This window comes from Zingiber officinale, chromosome 4A, assembly GCF_018446385.1.
Source record: "Zingiber officinale cultivar Zhangliang chromosome 4A, Zo_v1.1, whole genome shotgun sequence".
In the NCBI taxonomy this organism is placed as follows: Eukaryota; Viridiplantae; Streptophyta; class Magnoliopsida; order Zingiberales; family Zingiberaceae; genus Zingiber; species Zingiber officinale.
Genome location: NC_055992.1, coordinates 102,783,893 through 102,793,104, shown reverse-complemented (window position 1 = coordinate 102,793,104; position 9,212 = coordinate 102,783,893). Strand labels below are relative to the sequence as shown.

At 40.5% G+C, this 9,212-nt stretch overlaps 1 protein-coding gene across 2 annotated transcripts; it reads right to left on the bottom strand.

Moving 5' to 3' along the window:
• Nucleotides 1-342: 342 nt before the first annotated feature.
• On the bottom strand, nucleotides 343-7,893 carry LOC121970381. Of its 2 annotated transcripts, XM_042521073.1 has the most exons (3): nucleotides 7,503-7,893; nucleotides 3,415-5,718; nucleotides 343-632 (listed from the first exon to the last, which is right to left on the bottom strand). In XM_042521073.1, the coding sequence occupies exons 2-3, from the start codon at nucleotides 4,523-4,525 to the stop codon at nucleotides 622-624; spliced, it is 1,122 nt and encodes a 373-aa protein (XP_042377007.1). In that variant the 5' UTR covers nucleotides 4,526-5,718; nucleotides 7,503-7,893; the 3' UTR covers nucleotides 343-621. The 2 variants fall into 2 exon arrangements, 1 of the variants encoding a protein (XP_042377007.1); XR_006108914.1 differs by lacking the exons at nucleotides 343-632; nucleotides 3,415-5,718 and adding an exon at nucleotides 6,711-6,777.
• Between the last annotated feature and the right edge of the window lie 1,319 nt (nucleotides 7,894-9,212).

Genomic DNA, 9,212 nt, shown 5'->3' with positions numbered 1-9,212 from the left:
AAAAATTTCAATAAAAAATATGAAGAGCAGATAAACGAACTAATAAATTTTGTAAGTAAAATTAAAACAAATTAAAATTAAAATATGTATAAAAATTTATTTAATCCAAGGATGATTTAGGAACCTTGTCACGCCCCAGAGGAGTCTCCACCGACAAAATTTCGACAGTATCTCCCCTGTACCAGTGACAATATGAAGCAATATACATATACAAACAACATATAACATATTCATCAGCCCACACGGTTGGAACATACATAACTACGTAATTTATATAACACAGCTTACCCCGCTGGACATAAATTAATAAAACAACCACACGGTATAATAAGCTCACACGGCTAAAAGTAAACACACAACCACATAATATAATAACAGCCCACACGGCTGAAAGTAAACGCAGTGGAAAATCATAAAATAATACGAATGTAAAACCAACAAAGTCACTAACTAAACATACTTACAACCACCACACTAGACTACAAAATCCACATCGACTTATTGGAAAACAAAATGCGCAAAATCACTATACTACCACATAGAAATAAGATCGAAAAGTAACTGTCCTCGAGTGTGACATGGGACTGGCAGCCGGGACTCTCCAAGCAACTTCTCAATCATCTACCTGTTACCTAGCGAAGGAAAACCAATTTGCGAGGTGGTGAGTATTGGAACTCAGCGGGTAAGGAAAGATAGTGCATGAACATAATAAACAAATAGAGAATGCCCAAAGGAATACAGTCTCATAAGGGAGGTAGCAGATACTAAAATAAAACCATAATAAATACTCATACCTGAAATCATATCCTAGGCTAGTAAAAGAATGTCAGAAGTAGTACTAATATACTACAGTACTGCTCATAGCTACAGAGGTAACATGTAAGGTATATAAACATTTCTAATAAATAAACCAATGTCTAACCACCTACCATGATATCATATCTCGACATAAGGAAACATATCAACACAAGTAAACCATAGCAAATAAGCAATAACAGCATATGTAAACAACAACAGCAGCTAAAGCAAGTATAATAACAGCGTATGCACGGATGGTCACTCCCGCTCACCTCTCTGCACCATGACCCCTATATGGTCGAGAAGTCGGGTCAGTGACAGACTGTACACCACTCCATCTACCACTCTCTCGAGTGGCCGAGGGGACAATTGCATAGTAGCTAACTAGCTACATCTGCGATGGGGGTCCCTGCTGCTCGCAACTCCAGTTATCACTACCTATGAGTGACCGAGTGGAAGCACGACAGGACAAGCGGCATCAACAGAATGTGTTGTTGACATGCATGCCATGATATGATGTGCCAAATACAACAGTCATCAAAAAAACATAAGCAGAAGTTAGGTATGCTACATGAAGCCAGCATGCTCAATATAGTACATAAATAAACAATAGTCAAAGCATACAAACATAGGATCTAGTCTCTGCTACTTATCATGGACAACAATAAGAGACTGTATAAATATGGAAACGAATATCTCAAAGATCACGTGGAAGTATCAAGCGCAGGAAAAATAAGAGTGGAGTCAAGGTAAAACAGTTTCTTATCCAAAATAGTTCATGCACCAAGGTCAAAGTACTAAAAGAAACAAAACAAGAAGTACCCGCCTTTATCTGTCGGTCGTATAAGACTAAAACCCACGTCGTGACGCTCGTCTCGAATCAACGTCTTGCAAATCACGTGATGTACAATTTGGCTAATTTCATAAACAACATCTAGCTAGACCCAAACCCAACTTAATTAGGGAAAACCCCTAATCCAAACTATGAACCTCGATTCACCCAAATCCATCCAACTCACAACTATCTTGTAGAAATGAGAACCACAATGGAAATAAGTCTCCACTAACCAGAACAACACCAAAAAAATAATTCACCGCCTTCTCAAATCTGTTCATATTCCACATTTATCGTACTAAATCAGTAATAATTTCAAGGACGATTCAAAGTCTTAAAAATCTGCTCCAAATTCTAGGATAACTTGAAGAAGCGAGACCACAACTGAACATGGCTCTCAACCCAAAAAAAATCTATCCAACAATTCCGCAACTAGCACAAGAAGCAAAATAATAATGGAAAATAGATTTCATTTTCAAATCAGAACTGACATTACTGCAGATAACCCTAGAAAATACAATGAAAATATAGATTCTACTTTCCAGATCATTTCAGCAGTTAAATAACCATCACACAAAATAGTACAAGGAGCCCAAAATGGATTTCATGCTTTCAAATCTATTCCAGAAGATCCATGCCCTTTGAAAGGACAAAACAACATAAGAAACAAAACAAATTGCAACTACCCAAATCTGAAATTGGAAATCGACACAAATCTTCTTGAATAGTCTGTGGTCATCATCGAAATCTCTACACATGCCTACTCCCATCCCCATATATTCATGAACACATACCTATAGAAGAGATTACTCTTGTTGGATCAATTAGGGCACGACTATGTTGGCGGCAGGGCTTGAGAGAAAAAGGATTCGGCGACTAGGGTGCTCGTGCGAGGAAGAAGGATCGCCGGCTGTGCTGCTCGTGTGAGGAAGAGAGGCCGACGGTTGGGGCTCGTGGCGACCGGCAGTGGTGCGACGTCTCTGGTGCCGACGTGAGGAGGAGAGGCCGGCTGTGTGGTGCTCATGCGAGGGAGAGGGAAGGAGGGAGAGCCCGGTGAAGGAGGTGAATCATGAAAGGGAGAGATCGATGGGGAAGAAGAAGCTTGGCGCCGTGTGGGGAGCTAGGGCACGGGCAAGGGCAAGGGGTTCGGCGCCAAGGGCTTAAGGGAAAATCGGGAAAATTCAGCTTTATAACTTAGGCTTTTAAAATTAAACCCTAGATAAACCTCTCAATCAATTCCCACTTTCGGGTATTCCAAATAGACTTTTATCGGGCTCATTAGTGCATCCCCTCTAAATACGTCATACAAGTTCCAATTAAATTCCAGAAAATTTCTAAAAATTTCTAAAAATTTCGTTAAGGTTTTTCGTCCATTAAACTTTATTATTTATTTATTATTTGTTGTCGTATTTTACATTCTCCCCCACTAATGAAAATTTAGTCCCCAAATTTACTGTTCATCCCAAGGATCTTCATCTAAGGGTAACAACTAAGCAGCATGCATATATACCACTCTATCCTAGTACCGTGAACAAATCGCTAACCGTAAAGGATGACTCTGTGGGTTATGAGCTCACCCTGCTTCCGTTACTCCCACAGTACGATCGCTTCAAATCCCTATACATGTGAGTACCTTTTGGATGGTAAAGATACTGCTACCCCATGTGTCTGGTGCATAGGTAGTCTACCGATTTTACTCAAAAATACTTGAGATAATAATGAATGAGGAATACCCGTATCTATCAATAAGTGAGCAATAAAGGTATAAACTGATACCTTACCCTGGAAGACTGATCCCTCGGCCTGTTGTGCCTCTTCTCGTATGGTTGCATAAGCATGCCCCACTTCTGAGCTCGATGGTGGCATCACTGGAACAGTCTGAGGTGGAATTGGAGGTGCGACAATTAACTGCTGGTGGTACTGAGGCTGAGGTTGCGGTTGGAATACTAGATAAGGCTGAGATGGAAAGGAAGGGCCCTGCTGTACAGGACATGTCTGATAAGGAGACGCTGTAGTAGAGTACTGCGTGGTCGCTGACATCACTGGATACTCCGAACTCTGGATATGATATACCTTTCCCTGGGGCCCCGGCAGTTGCGGCTGATATGAAGTGTTCTGAGTCCTCTGAGGTCCTTTCTGCTGACATGGCTGGGTGGATCGCCCTCCCTGAGTGGTATCTTTAGTCGTCTCCAATTGAGCCTTCGTAGTGCAATTCCGACTCTCGTGCCCTGAAAGCTTACAATAGAAGCATATAGCGTGATCCAACGGGTAATCGTTTTTAGTATGACTTTTGGAGCCATACTGAAAACACATGATCCCTCCAAAGTCATTCTTCCGGTCTCGTTGAGAAGAACAAGAACCCCCATCCGAGGTTCGCCTTGTCTTCTGAGGTGGAGAGGACCCTCCAGAGGTAACCTGTGAGCTCTGGCCTCTTTTCTCCTTCTTCTGTGTCACTTGTTTATTATTAGTTTTTTCCAGATTCACCTGTTGCTGAGTCATCTCAATGAATAACGCCCGATCTAAAACCTCTCGATAAGAACTACTTGGAAATCCTGACATCTTGAGTTTTATGTATGCCGCAAGTCCCTGAGTAAACTGATGCATCCGATCATAATCCTGAGCCACCAGATGAGGACAAAACTCAGCCAATCTACTGAATTCTGCATTATACTCCATCACAGAATAGTCGCCCTGCTTGAGGTTCAAAAACTCCAGATGACGAGCTAGACAAAATGTAATCAAAAAATATTGTCTCTCAAATGCCTCTCGATACATCGGCCACGTGACGTGTTGTTCCCCAAAGATCATCTTCTGCATGTTCCACCAAGTGACGGCCTGATCCCAAAGATGATATGCGGCTAACTCCACCTTCTCTTCATCTGTACACTTCATGTACCCAAATGTGCCCTCCAAGTTCTTCAACCAGCTACGAGCCGCCCAAGGATCAACACCCCATGGAATAGAGTAGTTCAGTCTTTTATAGACTTCGCCAACATGGGTATTTGGGATCTATCCATCACCCAACCAGTAGTGTCTGGAGCAGCTATAGAAGATGGTACTCCCAGCATCCGTAACTCATGCTCCCTAGTAGAGGTTGGAGGATTTCGATCACTGCTACCTGAATCAACCTCATTCGGGTTTCCTGTAAACTCCATCCCTTGGGCAACAGGTTCTGGACCCATCGACGTCGTGGGTTGTTTTCGTGGTCGACCTTGTCCACGGTAATGCATAGCAGTCGACCCTCTTCGTGTCATTCCTGTTAGTAATAAGTATAAGAGTGTCATTAGGAAAATGATTTAACAGTAGACAACTTACATCCTATAGCTCGGAGATATCCCGTCGCTGCCTGGTCCCAAAAATCGAGAGTCACATTGAGGGATCAACTTACAAAGGAAAAACAAAACAATCGGAACACCGAAAATCATAAATCTAAATAAGATCAAAATCCCCAAAGACACAAAACCTAGCATTTGACTCGAACCATGCTCTGATACCAAAAATTAGTATTAGATTAACTCAAAAATCCAGAACACTAAAAAAACAACGGACATCGTATACCGGCTCTGATACCAAAAAATTGTCATGCCCCCAGAGCAGTCTCCACCGACAAAATTTCGACAACATCTCCCCTGTACCAGTGACAATATAAAGCAATATATATATACAAACAACATATAACATATTTATCAACCCACACAACTGGAACATACATAACCACGTAGTTTATATAACACAGCCTACCCGACTGGACATAAATTAATAAAACAACCACGCAGTATAATAAGCCCACACGGCTAAAAGTAAACAGACAACCACACAATATAATAACAGCTCACACGACTGAAAATAAACACAGCGGAAAATCATAAAATAATACGAATGTAAAACCAACAAAGTCACTAACTAAACATACTTGCAACCACCACACTAGACTCCAAAATCCACATCGACTTATTGGAAAACAAAATGTGCAAAATCACTATACTACCACATAGAAATAAGATCGAAAAGTAATTGTCCTCGAGTGTGACGTGGGACTGGCAGCCGAAACTCTCCAAGCAACTTCTCAATCATCTACCTGTTACCTGGTGAAGGAAAATCAATTTGCGAGGTGGTGAGTATTAGAACTCAGCGGGTAAGGAAAGATAGTGCATTAACATAATAAACAAATAGAGAATGCCCAAAGGAATACAGTCTCATAAGGGAGGTAGCGGATACTAAAATAAAATCATAATAAATACTCATACCTGAAACCATATCCTAGGCTAGTAAGAGAAGGTCAGAAATAGTACTAATCTGCTACAGTACTGCACATAGCTACAGAGGTAGCATGTAAGGTAATATAAACATTTCTAATAAATAAACCAATGTCTAACCACCTACCATGATAGCATATCTCGACATAAGGAAACATATCAGCACAAGTAAACCATAGTAAGTAAGCAATAACAGCATATGTAAACAACAACAGTAGCTAAAGCAAGTATAATAACAGCGTATGTACGGATGGTCACTCCCGCTCACCTCTCTGCACCATGACCCTTATATGGTCGAGAAGTCGGGTCAGTGACAGACTGTACACCACTCCAGCTACCACTCTGCTGCTCGCAACTCTAGTTATTACTACCTATGAGTGACCGAGTGGAAACACGACAGGACAAGCAGCATCAACTCCAGCTACCACTCTCTCGAGCGGTCGAGGATGCGGCCCTGGTCAATGACTCTCTCGACCGCAAGGGAGAATTGGTCGTCGACATGCATGCCATGATATGATGCACCAAATACAACAGTCATCATACAAACATAAGCAGAAGTTAGGTATGCTACATGAAGCCAGCATGCTCAATATAGTACATAAATAAACAATAGTCAAAGCATACAAACATGAGATCTAGTCTCTGCTACTTATCATGGACAACAACAAGAGAATGTATAGATATGGAAACGAATATCTCAAAGATCACGTGGAAGTATCAAGCGCAAGAAAAATAAGAGTGGAGTCAAGGTAAAACAGTTTCTTATCCAAAATAGTTCATGCACCAAGGTCAAAGTACTAAAAGAAACAAAACAAGAAGTACCCGCCTTTATCTGTCGGTCGTAAAAGACTAAAACTCACGTCGTGACGCTCGTCTCGAATCAACGTCCTGCAAATCACGTGATGTACAATTTAGCTAATTTCATAAACAACATCTAGCTAGACCCAAACCCAACTTAATTAGGGAAAACCCCTAATCCAAACTATGAACCTCGATTCACCCAAATCCATCCAACTCACAACTATCCTGTAGAAATGAGAACCACAACGGAAATAAGTCTCCACTAACCAGAACAACACCAAAAAAATAATTCACCGCCTTCTCAAATCTGTTCATATTCCACATTTATTGTACCAAATCAGTAATAATTTCAAGGACGATTCAAAGTCTTAAAAATCTGCTCCAAATTCTAGGATAACTTGAAGAAGCGAGACCACAACTGAACATGGCTCTCAACCCAAAAAAATCTATCCATCAATTCCGCAACTAGCACAAGAAGCAAAATAATAATGGAAAATAGATTTCATTTTCAAATCAGAACTGACATTACTGCAGCTAACCCCAGAAAATACAATGAAAATATAGATTCTACTTTCTAGTTCATTTCAGCAGTTAAATAACCATCATGAACCCAAAATGGATTTCATGCTTTCAAATCTATTCCAGAAGATCCATGCCCTTCGAAAGGACAAAACAACATAAGAAACAAAACAAATTGCAACTACCCAAATCTGAAATTGGAAATCGACACAAAACTTCTTGAATAGTCTGTGGTCATCATCGAAATCTCTACGCATGCCTACTCCCATCCCCATATATTCATGAACACATACCTATAGAAGAGATTACGCTTGTTGGATCAATTAGGGCACGGCTATATTGGCGGCAGGGCTCGAGAGAAAAAGGATTCGACAACTGGGGTGCTCGCTCGAGGAAGAAGGATCGCCGGCTGTGTTGCTCGCGTGAGGAGGAGAGGCCGACGGTGGGGCTCGTCGCGACCGGCAGTGGTGCGACGTCTCTGGTGCCGATGTGAAGAGGAGAGGCCGGCTGTGTGGTGCTCATGCGAGGGAGAGCGAAGGAGGGAGAGCCCGGTGAAGGAGGTGAATCGTGAGAGGGAGAGATCGACGGGGAAGAAGAAGCTCGGCGCCGTGTGGGGAGCTAGGGCACAGGCAAGGGCAAGGGATTCGGCGTCGAGGGCTTAAGGGGAAATCCAGAAAATCCATCTTTATAACTTAGGCTTTTAAAATTAAACCCTTGATAAACCTCTCAATCAATTCCCACTTCCGGAAATTCCAAACAGGTTTTTATCGGACTCATTAGTGCATCCCCTCTAAATACGTCATACGAGCTCCAATTAAATCCCAAAAAATTTCTAAAAATTTATAAAAATTCCATTAAGGTTTTTCTTCCATTAAACTTTATTATTTATTTATTATTTATTATTGTATTTTACAAACCTAAAATAAGTTTTTACCTATTGGATTAACAAGATATTTTCTTGAGTATATTTTCCTATCATTTTTCTAATTTGGCACTTGCAAAATCTAGAATACTAGTTAAGCCTTTGAGAATTTCTAAAATATTGAAAATTTGAAGATGAATGATTAAATTTTTCTATTTGATCCTTCAACTTTTCATTTTCAATCTTCAATTTATCGAAATCTTCTAGTAGGCATGATTTTGCTAAGCTAGCTCTTGATTCTAAATTCTCCTTTCTTAATCATTCATTTTTTGTTTTTAGTTTCCATGAACTTCTAGAAAGCATTTTGATAAATTTATACAACTTATCGGGAGGTAGAGAATGTACCTCACTTACGGAGTCAATCTCATTATTCAATGCTCCCTCTTTATCGCTATTTTCTTCTAAAGTGTCTTTCCCTTCGTCGATGCTCATCTCTGAGGTATTGTCGTCATCTTTCTAGTGATCCACTATCAGTGCTAGTTTAACATACGCTTCTAGCTCAAACTTGGATGGTGACTCATCCTACGTTGCTTTGAGGTTCTTATGTTTGGTTTTATTTGGCTCTTTATCCTTTTCTTTTGTCTTGTTCTTCAGTTTTAACAGTTATCCTTTATGTGACCTTCTTCATTGCAATTGTAGTATCAGATTTTCCTTTTGCCTCGAAGAAGCTTCATTGCTTGTTTCTTACCAAATTTATTATACTTAAATTTTTTGAAAATTTCCTTACCATAAAAGCTGCTTCGTCTTCGTCGAGTGATGTGTTGAAATTTGGTTCATCCTTCTTGGCTTGTAAGGCTAGGTTCTGACTTGACTTTGCTTCTTTTGTAACTCCTGCATATCATAACTTGTGTAATTCGAAAGTTGAGAATAATTCTTCTAGGATACTTAGCTCCAAGTCCTTAGAGATGTAGTATGCATCTACTAAGGTTAACCACTCTTGTGTTCCCAGAAAGACGTTGAGCACGTAGTGGATTAAATCCCAATTCGTTATCGATTCTTCCAGATTGTTGAGTTGGGTGATTAGTTCCTTGATCTTCACATGGAGTTGAGTCACCTTCTCTCCCTTGTTCATCCGGAGGGT

Excerpts from the sequence above, each read along its gene's own strand:
- LOC121970381 (XM_042521073.1), bottom strand. The coding sequence starts at position 4,525 with ATGAAGTGTACAGATGAAGAGAAGGTGGAGTTAGCCGCATATCATCTT.